Source organism: Carettochelys insculpta, chromosome 1 (assembly GCF_033958435.1).
Source record: "Carettochelys insculpta isolate YL-2023 chromosome 1, ASM3395843v1, whole genome shotgun sequence".
Lineage (NCBI taxonomy): Eukaryota > Metazoa > Chordata > Testudines > Carettochelyidae > Carettochelys > Carettochelys insculpta.
Genome location: NC_134137.1, coordinates 231,813,296 through 231,829,431, shown reverse-complemented (window position 1 = coordinate 231,829,431; position 16,136 = coordinate 231,813,296). Strand labels below are relative to the sequence as shown.

At 50.6% G+C, this 16,136-nt stretch overlaps 1 protein-coding gene across 1 annotated transcript; it reads left to right on the top strand.

The window, feature by feature from the left end:
* Positions 1 to 247: 247 nt before the first annotated feature.
* Positions 248 to 10,255, top strand: LOC142007086 (complement C1r subcomponent-like). Its single transcript, XM_074983620.1, has 6 exons — positions 248 to 317; positions 1,118 to 1,346; positions 1,515 to 1,704; positions 7,141 to 7,281; positions 8,982 to 9,056; positions 9,335 to 10,255. Coding segments are annotated over exons 1-6 (1,446 nt in total). The 5' UTR covers positions 248 to 315; the 3' UTR covers positions 10,144 to 10,255.
* Positions 10,256 to 16,136: the final 5,881 nt, after the last annotated feature.

Genomic DNA, 16,136 nt, shown 5'->3' with positions numbered 1-16,136 from the left:
CATATACACGTACACAGTCGCGCACCCACACAACAATGTGCCGAACGAACTCTGCTGGATTTGAGCTGAAAAAAAAGGGGCCAGGCCACAGTTCTTGCGAGAGGACAGCAGAGGGCAGCAGAACGTGGACTGCTGAAGCCCAGTCATGATGCCAATTGCTTTGCAAGCCAACTCTCCACCCATGACCACTCTCCACCCTCACAGAATTACATCTGGCAGGGTTCGGAGTTTGCATCTGGTTGCAATTCGCAAGCCCCAGTTAGATCGCCCGGAGAGACAGAGAGAGAAACACGCACAGACAACAACACTCAGACCATGTGAGTGGTGCCAGTCTGGGGAGGGACCTTTATTGGGGGCAGATGACTGAAAAGCCCCACTCCCTAGGGAAGGATGAGAGCCCAAAGGGGTTAAGTCCATGTCCCATGATGACCCCATTGGAAACCTCCTGTTGGAAGAGGTGCAGCTTGTGAGCCCCCCAGCTGATCTCCTTCCTGGGAAGGGGAGTGAGTGAGATTGGACTTGGAGTTGCGAAATGGCCCCAGACCCGAGAACCCCCAGAACAGGATGGGAGGGGGCAGCTAACCCACCCAGATCTCCAGCGCACACCCGGGAGGGAAGGAGAGGTTAACAGCCAGCCAGCGCACAACTCCCCTTCCCCAAGTCCTCCTCAGCAGGGGGTCGCAGGAGAGGGGCCCAGACATGGCTGGGGTCACTCCCACCACGCTGAGAACCTTTGAACCTGGTACTGCTGAGCTGGGCTAAGTCCTGGTGTGACAAACAAAAGCTGAACCAGGTGGCCCAAGGCAACGGGGGTGGGGGGAGGGAGGGATCCTTCGGAGCCCATAAAGCCAGAGCTTTTGCTGTTCCTTCCTCCGGTTCCAGGAGACCCGGCTCCGTGGCTGGTGGGTAACAAACAGCCAGAGCCCCAGAGCTTGCGCCTAGTGCCCCTCAAAATGGCCTCCTGGTCTGAGAGAGTCAAATCCTTGGCTAGTGCCAGGTGCCAGCTTGTACCTGACTGGCTCTTGGGTCTCTTCCATGTCTGCGGGGGCTCTCTGACACTTGTTGTTTGTGTGTTTAATGTCACTCAACCCCTCCCCCATGCACATTGTGTTCACAGGCTGGCCCGGCTCCTCCTCTGGGGGTCTCTCCTCTTTGGACTGCTCAGATCCAGCCCCAGCCCAGGGAAGCTTTTCGGGAAGATCACATCCCCCAATTACCCCCAGCCGTACCCCAACAACAACACGATTAAGAGGGAAATTGTAGTCCCAAAGGGATTAAGGGTGAAGCTGAACTTCTGGCATTTTGATCTGGAGCCGTCAGCATCCTGCATGAAAGACTATGTCAACGTGTGTACAGCAGAGACCTGGGGTGCTCTGGGGAGGGGAGGGAGATGGGAACCTTGGAGCAGAGGAGAGGGAGGGGGTGGGAGATTCCCAGACCAGGCAATGGTGACACACACAGCAGGTTAAATTCCACAAGTTCCTTGATTTCCCCTCCCCCTTTCTCCTTTACAGATCACAGCAGTTGAGAAAGACAAACAGTTCTGTGGCCAGCAAGGCTCAAACAAAGGCACCCACCCGGGAAGCGGGGACTTTTTCTCCAAAGGGAACCGGATGGAGCTGGTGTTCCACTCGGACAGCTCCAATGAGGAGAACGGCACCATCACCCCCTACAAGGGCTTCCTGGCCTATTACCGACCTGTGGGTGAGTGTGAAGGCACTATGCCCTGGAGGAGGATGCACAGGAGTCCTGGGCCCCATCCCCAGCAGGCAGAGGCCTCAGGACGGTTGCAGTCCTGCAGCACTGCCAATACAGCGAGTTCAATTGGGTTTAACCCTTTCTTTCCCTTGGCCAGCACCCCATCCCTGTGGAGCTGGATGAGTGTGCCTCTGTGCAGCATCTCTGCCATGTAACTTGTGTAAAGAAATTTTACAAAGCAAATTTTGGAAAACAGAAAAGATAAGGAGTTGGTGTTTACACACGTTATTCTTACTCGTGCTTTAAAATGGAAAATTATGTAGCAATGTGACTCCCCTTCCCCAGCTGCTGTTCACAGACATGTCAACTATGAATCACTTCTGTAACCTTATTCTTAGCATCTGGAATCCCCACACCACACACACAATCCCCTGAACTCCAAAAGGAATTATTAAACTTGCTTTGTGAAGTCTATTAACTCTAAACTGCATGATTGTGTTACTGTGAACTTTGAATAAGTTTACAGTAGTATTTCTACATAAGACACTAGAATTTTTATTTCCCCAGGACTGCGGTTGCCAGATGTCCTCCACAAAAATACTGGACACAAGCAGCGGGGTGGGTGAGGATGTGGGAGTGAAAAAAATGTATTTTCTTAATTACTTGCAAATTGGTTTATTAGATGAGTTATAAAATCAGTTAATTATATGGATAATACACTTTAAGTGGAAAATAATATTGCAACCGATTTACAGACAATATTGAAAACATTTAGGTATTATTGAAATAAAATCATTTTTATCCGCATTTAAGTTTTATTTGAACAAAATTACATAAAGTGCACAAAATTCCATCCAATTCGGTGCTGTGAAACTATCCAGTTCTTTACCAGATCACAATAGAAAAAAATGTAAAATAATTATTGACTTTAAAAAACAACAGAACAGGAGATGATCTATTAAAGCTACACTTATTAAGACAAAAAAAGCAAAGACATAACAAAAAAACCACAATGACAAACACAATTTTATGTCAGCTTTTGTGCCTGAGAAGTACACAAAAAGTTTTTTTATGTAACTACATTCAGGTCAATATAACATACACTTAAAAAAAATTATAATGAGGCCTCCAGAAATTAGTGAGGGCCACATTACAAAAAATATGACTGTCATATGAAATATTTAAAAATTGAATATTGAACAATAATAAAATGAATTGGATGTGGTTTACGATGTACGAGATTTGCTATATTTCAAACTGTATTGTGCAGCTTTTATAAGTTTTTTATTTTTCAAAAATGCCTCTTTTACTTCAAAACAACTGTACAGAATCTTGAAGAAAGTGCAAAATTCACTTTGCGCCAATTCCACAAACAATCTTTTTCTCTAATCGGTCTGTACATTGTTCATTACACTCAAAATTCTTTCTGTGCCCACATTCGAGGCAGGAATCGATGTACAGTACTGAAAAAATTTCAACAAATTTGGAGCTGATTCTTTACTGAAGAAATGCTTCCATTTATCTAGGGACTTTGTGCTCTGAAGGGAAAGAAATACTGCATCCAAAGCATGAACGTTGTGAAACAGAGAATTAGAAAGAAAATCTCTTTTCTAAGGTGATAACATCCAAATTCCTATAACTTCACTGAATGATGGAGACGCATTTTGATTTCCCAGGTTTAAAACACTCAAAGCACAATATATCGAATTATGGAAAGGAAACCACTCCTCTAGGTAACTGAGGGCTCTTGTGTACACCATCCAGTCCTTCTTCTGTAAATTTATCCATGAAGTGCACAATGCAAATGTGACTTTCATGATAAAAATATTTCTCAGCAATTTTTTTTGCAAAGAATTATGGAAATTTTCCATGAATAAATATATATCACAAGGAAGTACAGACTGATTTTTCCAGTTTGAGCAATGTATCTTGGAATAATGACATGAAAAAGCAAGTGAAAAAAAGGTAAAGCTCTGACAATGTTGGTCATCGCTTGCCCTTCCATCTTGCTGATCAGAAACAATATTCCATATTGCAATATGACAATCCTCAGAGCCAAGTGAAAGAAAATAAGCTTTGAGTGGCTGCCAGTTCAGTAACAATCAATCGACTGCATTAAACAAACTAAGCCACTCAGTCGGAACATGACTGATGACTTTGTGGAACTCAGACTTGCGAAATTCAAAGAAGCATTTCAACTGTTCTCGTTTTTCCGCTGAATTAGAAAATTCTGCAAACACTTTTAAGACTAAGGTTTCGATATCAAAGGACAAAACCTTCAAAGCATTTTTTGCACAGTTGTGTAAAATGTGATTATTGCAATGAGCTGCAATAGTATTTTCATTCTTTTGTGCTAAATTTACAAAACTTGAATTATTAACGCCATAGTTAACTGAAACATTGTCTGCTCCATATGGTGATACACTTGTCAATGTTCGTCTTTTCTCACTCAGCACACAACACAGTTGATCTTTAATGGATTGGGAATCTTCAAATGAATTTTCATAAAAATATAAACTTTTGAAACAAAGTCATCAAGGGGTGAAATACTGTACAGCAACAGGAAACAATTTTCAGTTTGCTTTGTTGGGTGCGTCGGTAGCAATGGAAAAGGGAATGCCATTCTTCAAATCATTTAAAAGCAATTTGATTGAGAAAAGAAATAAGAGATTATTGGCAATAGCAAGAGCTTTTGTGAGTCCAGCTGTCATTGTCTTGACAATTTCAGAGTCTTCAGTTATTTGGTTCATCACTTTGATGCTGCAGTCTTGAGCAAGAAAAGAAATGTGATGCTTTACTCCACGATACATGTGTGTCAATTCAGCAACAGTTACTTTTTCACTCTGTGAATTGTCTTTGATGATGAAGAAGGAACTGATTCTCTGAGAAGAAGCAGCAGCTTGCACAGTTTTCAATATTTCTGAGAGTTAGCCTGTTGTGTTAATGATTTAATGCCATCGTATGCTACCATAAAGGCTGTATTGCACATTTTCCATCCGACTGTAGTTTTAGTTTTGCCATTATGGTCCACAACAACCCAAGTAAATTTAGTTTCCCAGTTTAAATTATACTGGCAAATTTCTCTCTTTCTAGTTTTGGGCATTGTTGCGCATCAAGTTGGAGGTGTATTTTCATGAAAATTCTGATCTTCAGGGGATGGAATGGGTGAGCAGCCAGCTCCTCCCCCAGCAGGGATGGGAACGGGCCAGCGAGGGATTCCCAAGACTTGATGCAGAGCGACAGCGGCCGAGAGCAGTGAGTTATAAGTTATGTGAGAGATTCACAAGCTCGCCCTCTGCACATGCTAAGAGGTGGCCTTCGGTTCCACCACACCCACTATTTCACCCCATCACCGGATTGCCCGCCGCCCAATCACAGAGCCCGGCAGAATAGGGGCAGGGACAAGGCAGCCGGCGACCAATCATAGTTGTCTTGAGAGGCCGTGAAGAGACACGCATCCCGCCCACGCCAATACTCCCACGCGGGGGGGCGGGGGCACTCAGGGGAGCCTTACCGCCAATCACCAAAGGAAGCACGTGGTGAAGACGCCCAACACCAATCCCAGAAGAGGGAGGGACAAGACCGTGAGCTTTCCCCCCAAGTCTGACGCAGCACTGACAGCGGGGCGGGGCAATGTATGGTGAGGCCAATCATAGAGCTGTGCGTTTTCAGAAAGGCCCCGCCCCTCCACTGGTGGAGACCTTCAGCGTAGGAATCCCGCGAGATACGCGAGCGTTGCGTTCCATGCGGTCCTCTCATACCTTGAATTTCACACAAGTCGGGGAGGACTTGAGGATGGGTTGGAGTCCGGGAGAGGAGGGGGGTTAAGCCTGGGGTGGGTTAGGGCTGCATTGGGGTGGGAGGGTGCAGTTCAGCCAGGGCGTGAAGAGGGAGCCCTGTGTGCGGGTTTGAGCCAGAGTCCCACAAGCCCGCGCAAACTGGGGCGCGTGGAGGAGCCAGGTGCGGGAGCAACTGAAAGGGGGTGCAGCGGGGTGGGGTGCTTGTGGGTGGTTGTAGCCCCCTTATGCTAAGCCAGCCACACAGCAGGGAAGTGAGGTGGGGCTGCACAGAGGTTGGGTGGGGTCCGGCTCTGTGGGGGTGAGAGGGGAGCCCCAGCTGGGGGAGGTGAGCCAGGGCCAAGGGGCAAGGGAAGTTGGGGGTTTGAGCCGGTGAGGGATTTAACAGGAGTGAACAGGGGTGGTTGTCAAGCGGCGCCACTCTTGGAAGCAGGGGGATGGGGGATGGGGAGGGATAGCCCACCGGGCTGCCCGCAGCTGTGGGAAGCAAGGCAAGGGGAGACTCCGCCAACTTTACTTTGTGTGAAACTGGTGTTAAAGCGAGTTTCGTGCAACGCAAAGCCACACACAGTGAAGGATTACTGTAAAATTAAAATACTGGGCATTTATGCGTCTGGCATTCCTCGAGTTTTTTTAACAAGCCAGAGAGCCCAAATGTTGGACTGTTCAGTTCCATACTGGACACCTGGCACCCTCTCCAGGACAGACTGATCAGTAAATGGAAAGGTTTATTCAGTTGACCTGGAGTTGTCAGTAATTATGTGAAATGTGACCATCACTTGCTGGAGCACTGAACAGCAATAAAAATGATCCTCTTCTTAAAGGTATTTGAAAGGAGACAGAAAGCAGCAAACCAATAGAAATTGTCCTGCGTATACACAAGGGTGATCCCAGCTACTTTCTTTCTTGCCCAGTTTGCAATGTGGTTTAGCTATAAGAACACAGAGTATGTTTCTTTCTAGTCGAGGCACAGGCAGGGCTTGACTTTCCAGCCCCAGATGGTTGTACATACGCAGGCACACCTGACAGCACCACTTCCACCTTTAACCAGGCCTTGAACCCACCAGTCTTGTGAGACTACAGAATCAGGCCCAGTGTTTGTGAAGAAGAACATGGCTCGATACCTAACTGCAAGTACCCTGTTTGCCTTTTGAGGATTCACATTGCGTCCAACCCTCCCCAAAATCATTACACTCAGGTGTCACACAGCCAGCATGCTTTCCACTGTACTGGGCAATATTTTTAAATAAAATCTTTTTTAGTATTGAAATAGCATTTCCACCCCAAAAGCTACTGCAGCTCTCAGTTCGGAAGGTGTTCTTATTTTGAGAGGGGGGCGGATTTGCAACATTTTTACGACTTCGGTAACAATAGTTATTGAACTGTGTAACCCTTTCTGATGAAGAGGCTGATCATGCGTCACTAGATTTTAAAAAGAGGTCAGATTTTGTGTGCCTTTTTTTCCATTTCCCAAGCAGCTCTAGGCTCTGCCAAGTGTGAACTGTGCCTACACCCCTCCAGGGAGCTCACGAACAGACCCATCCTCCCCTCTCATCATGGGCTCCAGCTGAGTCCAGCAAGATTTTCTTTGCTGCAATGAGCATTGTGGCTCCCCCTTGACTTCTTTCCTTGTTCTCTTTTCTAGTTGTGAACTGTGGTGACCCCAAAAATCTGACCAATGGGGCCTTCAGTTATGTCAAGGAACACAGGAACAACAACTACCAATCAGTGATCACCTACCGGTGTAACGAGCCTTATTACAGCATGGAAACCAACAGAGGGAACTGTGAGTCTTTCCCCCTGCGGGAACAGCCATAGAAATCTGAGGTGGGAAGATCCCCGTAACAAGGGTGGTCTGTCTGCTTTAATGGATGTAGAGTCTAGGTGCGGGTCAGGCCCTCTTCCGTGACATGGATCCTTCGGGACACAGGGTTTCAAAGTAGTTAAAGAACTAGGAGTGGCCAAGGCAGATACAGCAGAAAGGAAGTATCTCCCAGAGAATAGGGTTTGGGGAAAACACAGACGACTAGTTCTTCAAGGGCCTGCCTGGGATCAGAAAAACTTCTCACACAGAGTGGGGGCAGGGATCCCTTCTCTCCCAGCCGGTCAGGATGAACCCTGGGAAAGAGGCCGCGTATTTTCATCCTCTTCTCTCCTAACGGGGACTACTGAGCTTTCCTCCTGGGGGCTGGAAGAAGTGAATTGAGAAAGGGCCAGCTGCAGAAGCTGCCTTAAGGCTGCTGCTGCTGGGCAGAATTAGTGCAGTTCTGGAAGGAAGGGGTGAAACCTGGGAATGTGAGGTGAGTAATCCGGCTTTGAGTCTGTAATGCCAGGAGTCTGGCCAAAGGAAACTGGACTGTGCACAGGCCCTGGGGGAGACTGAGGGACTCCTGACCTTTGAAGGGAGGGGGCCTGTCTGAACTGCTGCACTGGCTGCTGGCAGAACTTGGGGAGTGAGGGGTTAAAGAGTTTCATACTGTGTTCAAACTCAGCACCTGAGCCCCACATGGGGGGAAATGAGAATCTTGGTGTAAGAACTGGGAGTAGGGGGTAAATCTTTGCTAGAAACCTCCCACTTTCCTGTCCCACGACACCTATCACTGTGCTCTGGGAATGGGGCCCTGCCTCCCTGCAAGACAACTCCCCAGGCTCATAATCCAGGTGCAAGGTACTTGAGCTCTTTTGCCTTGGCCTGGTCCCAGCCGATTCCCACCTACCACCCTCCAATAAACCTCGTCAGAAGCTTGAAACCCTCAGACCTGCCGAGATCCCGATTTTCCCTCTCCCCTCCCGAGCTCTCTGTCTATGCCTGGTCCAGGCCAGGGGGATTTAGCTCTGCACCTCTCTCACAACTCAGTCGCATACTATGTGGCATCAAGGAACCCTAGTTGTACACAAACAGGATGGAGATGTCAGATAAACCAGTTCCGTCCACCAGCATCTGACCAGTCAGCTACTCGCGCCAGCCCCCAACCAGCCAGCCACATCCGCCAACCCCGACCAACCAGCTACACCCTTCAACGCACGACGAATCAGCAACAGCCACCAGCAGCAACAAACCAGCTACATCTCCCAGTCCCCAACAAAGCAGCACAAGCACCAGACTCATCTCTGTTTGTTTTCTGGAGTCACACCCTCAGCTCTCTTCAGCACTCAAATTATTCCATCAGTGGATGACCTCACTTCCAATGAGCAAGTGACTGCCCCTCAATCCCTCCAGTCCCCTGTACATGTCTGTGGTTCTCTGAGCTCCTCCAGCTTGTCACCATCTCCCTGGATGGAGAGGGACAGAGAGGTCAGAGAGGGACGGCTCCCTCCAGGCTGATCTGTGATACCCCCGATACTGAGGGACTCACAGCTGAGCAGAACATGTCCAGTGTGGGTGCTCCAGTGCCTAGAGAAGGGAATTATCTCCCTGGTCCCCCAGTGCCTGTGGGTCGCTCCATGCAGCCCTGGGTTTCATTATCTTCTTCTCCTTTCCCTCAGGTACATACACCTGCTCCGCTCAGGGCACCTGGGTGGACCAAGATGGCCAGGAGAACATCCCAGTGTGTTTGCCAGGTAAGCAGAGATCACCCCACAGTTCTGCCCTCACCTACATCCCTTACGGGGCAGCGCTGAGTGAGGGGCACAAGCAGAGAGCAAGCGAGAGATGAAGAAGTGGAGCTGACAGTGATGGGAGATGGTGTGGGGGTGGGGGGGCAGTGCAGGAGACAGGCGAAATCCAGATGGAAAGGCCAGTGTGAGCGCAGGGAAGTGGGGTTGACAGGTACAGGGAGAAGAGGGGCAGCAGGAGAAGAGAGTTTGTAACAGCCTGTTTGGTTCCTGTCCCTCCCCAGTGTGTGGGAAGCCAGACAAGCCCATCACTCGAACCCAGCGGATCATCGGTGGCAGCATCGCACCACCAGGCAGCTTCCCGTGGCAAGCAAAGATACACATCCATGGGCTTGGGGGAGGGGCGCTGCTGGGTGACCGCTGGATCCTGACAGCTGCCCACGTCATCTACCCCAAACAAATCAGCTCAACTCAGAGGAAGAGCCCTGATGAGGTGCCTGAGGAAGCTGAGGTGTTCCTTGGGCACACAAAGGTGGATGAAATCCACAAGCTGGGTAACCGCCCCATCCACAGGGTGTTTGTACATCCCACCTACGACCCTGATGATGAGACCAACTTTGATGGGGATATTGCACTGATCGAGCTGCGGGATCCAGTGCCCCTGGGCCCCAACCTGCTGCCTGTCTGCCTCCCAGACGTCAGCAACAGCACTTTCTATGCCAGCCGGTACATGGGCTACGTGAGCGGCTTTGGGGTGGAGAAGAACTTTCTCGCAAACGAGCTGAAGTACGTCTCACTGCCAGTGGGGAACCAGGCAGCCTGCAAGAAATGGCTGCAGGGACAGAAGGTAAATGGGAAGCTCATGGTGTTCTCTGAGAACATGTTCTGTGCTGGCTCACCCACTGGGGGGAAAGATACCTGCCAGGGCGACGCTGGGAGTGTCTTCACTGTGCAGGACCCAGAGAGCGAGCGCTGGATAGGCACCGGGATCACCTCCTGGGGCCTGGCCTGTGGCAAGAGCTTCGGCTTCTACACCAAGATCATCAACTACCTGGACTGGATCAACCAGACTATAGTGACAGCAGGTCTCTGAATACCATTATCCTATTGGCTGAAGCTTCAGTGTTGTCACGCAGGCTTCCGAAGACCAACACATCATTGGCTGATATATTGTGATGTCATAAAGTCTTCTCAGAACTGCCTGAGCAATGGTTTAGTTCTTGGAGACATCATCAAAACTTCCCAAAGCCTCTGTGCCATTGACTTGTCCTTTGTTGATATTCTAAGGCAGAGTACTCTATAATTTATGTTGAGGGGGAGGACTATGAGAATGGGGTAAGTGGCAGAGGTTGCACTTTTCTCTGATATTAATGGAGGGGTTGAGATGGTCTATGTACCGGAGAGGATTCTGATCTGGGGCTGGGGCGAAGGAGAGGGTGCAGGGTCTGGAAGGGAGCTTGGCTATAGGTTGGGGCTGTGACCTAGGACAGGGTTGGCATGTAGGAGGAATCAGCATGCAAGGTGTGGCCTGCAACTTGGGCATGATTAAGCTTCTCCCAGCTGGCAGCCAAGCAGGAGTCTTGGGAGTCTCCTTGGCTACCACAGCCCCACATGCCACTTTAAGAGGCCAGCTGCAGGGGAAGCCAGTTTGTATCTGTAGAGATCTCCCCTTGATAGGATGGGGGCGGCAGGTCTCCCTGTGCTGCCCACGCCCACAAGCACAGACCTACAGCTCCCATTGGCCAGTTAGAGCAGAGTGTGGGGCTGCAGTGGGCTGGATCCAAATGTTTATTTGGCCTGCAGGTCATATTTTGCCCACCCTGTTCTAAGGCTTCCAGATGCACCTTTAGTCTTGGATAAACCCTGGACAATGTCAGGAAGTTTTGCGAAATCCAACATGCTATTGGCTGAAGTCTTGGTGATGTCATAAAGGCTTCTGAAATCTGTCGCACTATTGTCTGAGACGCTTGCAATCAGGTGGAGGCTCTTGATGGGGGCTGAGTGCAGCCTGTACTGGTGCCTGGGCTCCATTGAGGTTCTGCCAATATTAAAGTCACTGCAATGGGCAACAGATGGATTTATCCCGTTGACACCCACTCCCACTTGCACCTCCATTTCTTAATAACTAAAAGCATCTTCCCCACAGCAGGCTCTTCCAGCTACTTGCAGGCTGTGTCTGTACAGATATTGTGTCAGCCAGACTGAAACGCAGCCACCTCTGGAGTAGGGCTGTGGGCACCCAGGTTTTGTCCTGGACAAACACTCTGTTGAAATCACACCCTGATGGCTCTGGTCAGTTGACCACCAAAACTCTGGTTGGCTGCAGCGCCAGTGCTCCAGGCAGGCTCCATGCCCAGCTCTGTGTGGCTGCCAGGAAGTGATGACACGTCCCTCTGGCTCACAGGTGGAGGAGCGGCCGGGAGGGCCAATGCTGTGCTCTCACCCCAAGCACCAGCAGAGCACCTCACCCCAGAGCCCACACCTCCAGCACACAGCCCTTACCCCCCTAGAATCAACCCTCCTGCCCCCGCTGGGAGCCCCCACCCTTTCCTTCCCACCTGCACCCAGACGTCTCTCTCACATCCCAAACCCTTAATCCCCAGCCCCACCCCAGAGCCAGCATCCCCAGCCAGAGCCCTCACTCCCTCCACACCCCGAGCCCTGCGGCCGCCCAGGGAAGTGAGGAGTAAGCAGGTGTGGGAGGAGTCTGTGGACAAGGAGCAGGGAGGAGTGAGCGGGGATGAGGCCTCGGAGAAGTGGGGGTTAGGAGGAAGGTATTCAGTTTTCTGCAGACTAGGCGAGCGTGGTGGCCTGAGACTGGCACAGTGCCAGGAACTGACCAGGTGACATGTACAGATTCACACAGCCGGTTCCCACAAGTGACTCGCGTGCCCTGCAGCTGACGGCCTCCCCCACCCCCAGGAGAAAATTCCTTCCTCGCCCCACAGAGGAGGATCCATCAGACCCTGGACACCTCAGTAGGGATCTGCCAGCCAAGCACCTGAGAGAGTGGATGCGCTGTACCACCTCAGAGCCCTGGCCCAGCCTGCCTGGTGACCCCAGTCCTGCCCGCTGGCCCTGTCTCTGGGACCTCTGGCGCTGGGTGGGTTTAGAGCAACGAGCTGCACCATTCTGGCTGCCACCTGCCTACCGCCCACCTGGGGATCCACTCGGCCATTGCTGAGCTGTCACCATCCTGATCCTGAGAGGCCTCCTGTCTGCACCCGGCCAGAGACAGGGAACCAATTACTTTGCCACCACACGGAGGCAGCTAAGGCCTGAGCTACACTTGCACCGTGACCCTTGGTGGCCTACGGTTGCTCCCTCCCTGTGCTATACCTTGCTCTCACTGCCTTCTCATCTCTTGCCCAGCACTCTGAATTGCCTTCTGTTTACTGACTGACTGGGTGTGCTGGCAGGACCATCTCTTACACAACACGGCTGTGAGCACCTGACCCCAGAGGCTGATAAAAGCAATGGCCTATGCAGCCTGAATGATGGCAGTGTACCTGTGTCAGGTCTTGTCATGGCTGTTAAGACCCTTCACCAGCAGTGTGTTCTCCGTAGCGAGGTTGCAAGTGGGAGCCTAGAGACAGAAACAGCATTTTCTAGCTTTGCTGTTCTTCTCGGTCCTCTCTGGGCATTTCTCTTATTTTGGCTTGAAGGAAACAGGCTCAGACCTCACTAACAACAGCAATATTGACAGCTGCAGCCAGAGCAGCCAACATTGTATTTCAAAACAAGGGCCTGTTTTCTTAGCCCCCAGCCCCGCTATTTCTTACTAATTATATGTACTATTTGAGCTGTGTCCATCTGTTTGTCTGTCCAGGCAAGGTTCTACCATGTTACCCCTCCTCCCTGGGCCAGCCCCACTGTTTCACACACAAAACGCAGGTCCTGACCCATCCACCCCAACAGAGCACCTGCCTACCCCCACTGTGGCAGCCCCAGACCCTTCCCTGGCCAGCACAAGGCCTGGCCTGCCTCCATGACTGAGCCCCCCCAACACCATGCCAGATCCTGCCCCACCCAGCAAAAGACCCAGCCCAGCCCACCAAAGGAGCCACCCCTCAACCTTCCAGCCCCACACCCTTCCCCAGCCAGCATGGGGCCCTGTCCAGCCACCACAATGGAAACCCCCTCCAACACCCTGCCAACCCCAGACCCTCCCCTTGCCGGCGCAAGGCCTGGCCTAGCCCCACCGACAGAGCCCCACACACTGTGCCACCTTCTGCCCAGCCCACCCACTACCACAAGGCCCAGCCCAGACACCCAGTGCAGCCTCCACTCACACTGCCATCCCCAGACCTTTCTCGAGCCAGCATGGGGCACAGTTCAGCTCCTCTCAATGGAAGCTCCCCTCCCACACCCTGTTAGGCCCAGCCCTTCCCCTGGCCAGCACGGGGGCTGGCCCATACATTTTCTTAGAATGATAGGGATGGAAGGGACCTCAAGAGGTCATCTACACCAGCCATCTGCTTGAAGCAAGATCAACCCCAACTAAGTCATCCCAGCCAGGACCTTGCCAAGCCGGGACTTAAAAATCTCTAGGGATGGAAAATCCACCACCTCTCTAGGCAATGCATTCCAGTGCTTCACCTCCCTTCTGGTGAATTAATTTTTGCTAATATCCAACCTCCACCTCTCTTTCTGAAACTTCAGACCATTGCTCCTTGTTCTGCCATCTGTCATCACTGAGAACAATTTCTCTCCGTCCTCTTTAGAGAACCCCTTAAGGAAGTTGAAGGCTGCTGTTAAATCACCCCTGAGTCTTCTCTTCTGGAAACTAAACAAACCCAAATCCCTCAGCCCCTCCTTATAGGTTATATGCCTCAGCCCCTTAATCATTTTTGTTGCCCTCCACTGAACCTGCTCCAGCACATCCACATCCTTTTTATACTGTGAAGCCCAAAACTGGACACAATACTCCAGATGTGGCCTCACCAGTGCCAAACAGAGGGGAATAACCACTTCTCTAGATCTGCTCACAATGCTCTTCCTAATGCATCCTAATATGTCATTAGCCTTCTTGGCTACAAGGGCACACTGTTTACTCATATCTAGCCTTTCATCCACTAGAACCTTTAGGTCCCTTTCTGATGTACTGCTGCTTAGCCAGTCAGTCCACAGCTTATTACAATGCTTGGGATTCTTCCGTCCCAAGTGCAGGACTGTACACTTCTCCTTCTTGAACCACATCACAATTCTTTTGGCCCAATCCTACAATTTATCCAGGTCACTCTGGATCCAATCTCTATCCTTCAATGTATCTACCTCTACCACTAGCTTTGTGTCATTCGCAAACTTGCTGATGGTGCAATCCAGTCCCTCATCCAGGACATTAATAAAGATGGTGAACAACCTCGGCCCCAGAACCGAGCCTTGGACCACTCTGCTTGAAACCAACTGCCATCTAGATATTGAGCCATTGACCACTACTCATTGTGCCCAACTGTGAAGCCAGCTTTCTATCCATCCTATAGCCCATGGATCCAATCCATACTTTCTCAACCTGTGGGCAAGAATATTGTGGGAGACTGTACCAAAAGCTTTGATAAAGTCAAGGTGTATCACATCCACTCACTTCCCCATGTCCACATATCCCATTACCTCATCATAGGAGTTAATCAGATTGGTCAGGCATGACTTCCCCTTGTTGAATGCGTTTTGGCTACTCTTGACTACTTTCTCCTCTTCCAAGTGCTCCAAAATGGATTCCTTGAGGATCGCCTCCATTATTTTCCCAGAGACTGAGCGAAGGCTGACTGGTCTATAGCTCCCTGGATTGTCCTTCTTTCCTTTTGTAATGATGGGCACTACATTTGCCTTTTTCCAGTCATGTGGGATCTCTCCCCATCTCCAAGAGTCTTCAAAGATAATGGCTAAAGGTTCAGCAAGGACATCTGCCAATTCCCTCAGTACCCTTGGGCAGAAAGGTGTCATCTGGTTGCCTAGGTTACAAAGGGCACAGATGGCCATTGAGCACACGTGAGAATTTGGGTCACACTAGACTGAATGTTTCTGAGACTGGTGGGTTCCTGAGAAAGATCAAGTGGGGCAGTGCAATGAAGTGGGGTCTGTGGGGATTGTCTTCCTCTTGTTATGTTGCACGTTTCCTACTGTCCTGCAGTGGCCCTTTCCTAACGTGAAGCGTGATGGCTGTCCTCAGGTATTATAATTCCTACAGCTGAAGCACTGCTGGGCCTGGACAATCTCCTCTGCATAAATGCTAATGAGGTCCAGCACCTCAGCACTGCCCCTAGTGGGGGATCGCCTGGTGCGTGTCACAGCCGCAGTCACCCGGCAGGATGCGCTGGAAGCGCTCGGTGGGTCACTGAGCAAACAGGGAGAAGCTTTTCAAAGTTCCCAAGAGAAGTAATGGGGGGGCTGACACTCACCTGAGAGGAGGGCAGGAGAGTTCAAACCACTCACCAGAGAGGTGGGAACAGGGCTCGTAGTTAGTGCAGCGGCAGATTTGCTGTGCCATGAGCAAGATGAGGGGGGCATCTCTGTGCCCCCAGAAAGAGCAGGGCCACAGCCACTGGTGCCACCTGGAGCGTGCTGCCCTACCCCAGTCAGCTCTCAGTGCCACCCAGAGCGCACCATGTGGGGCTCCAGCAGTGACCTAAAGAGCTCAAGGTTCCCAGCCACCCTGGCTACTATCACCCGGCCCCAGGGCAGCTGCCCACCTTGCCACTCCCCTCCCCATCCATGGGTCTAATTGTGGGACAGAGCAAGAGGAGCACCGCAACTCTGTCATATACCGGGGGGCCTGTACTGGCCCTGTAGCCCCGGCGCAGAAAGCTCTGTGTCTCTGTGCCACTGTGGGTGTTTTATCGTGCTGCAATTATACAGTTTTTCCAGGCAGAAGCTTGAGTAGCTTAACCTTGTGTACACCTCCTGCCCAGACAGCTGTTTAGTGCAGATTCCCCTTCTGTCCAAAGCAAGCCTGAAAACTGGTTTGTTTTCTGTTTCTTTTCCCATTCACAACTCAGGTCTGGTCAACTCTGTTTCCCTTTGAAGACTCTACAGACAACTGTAGAACTAACTGTGAGGCCAGCTGAAAGAAAGCTCTTTGTTAAGGAT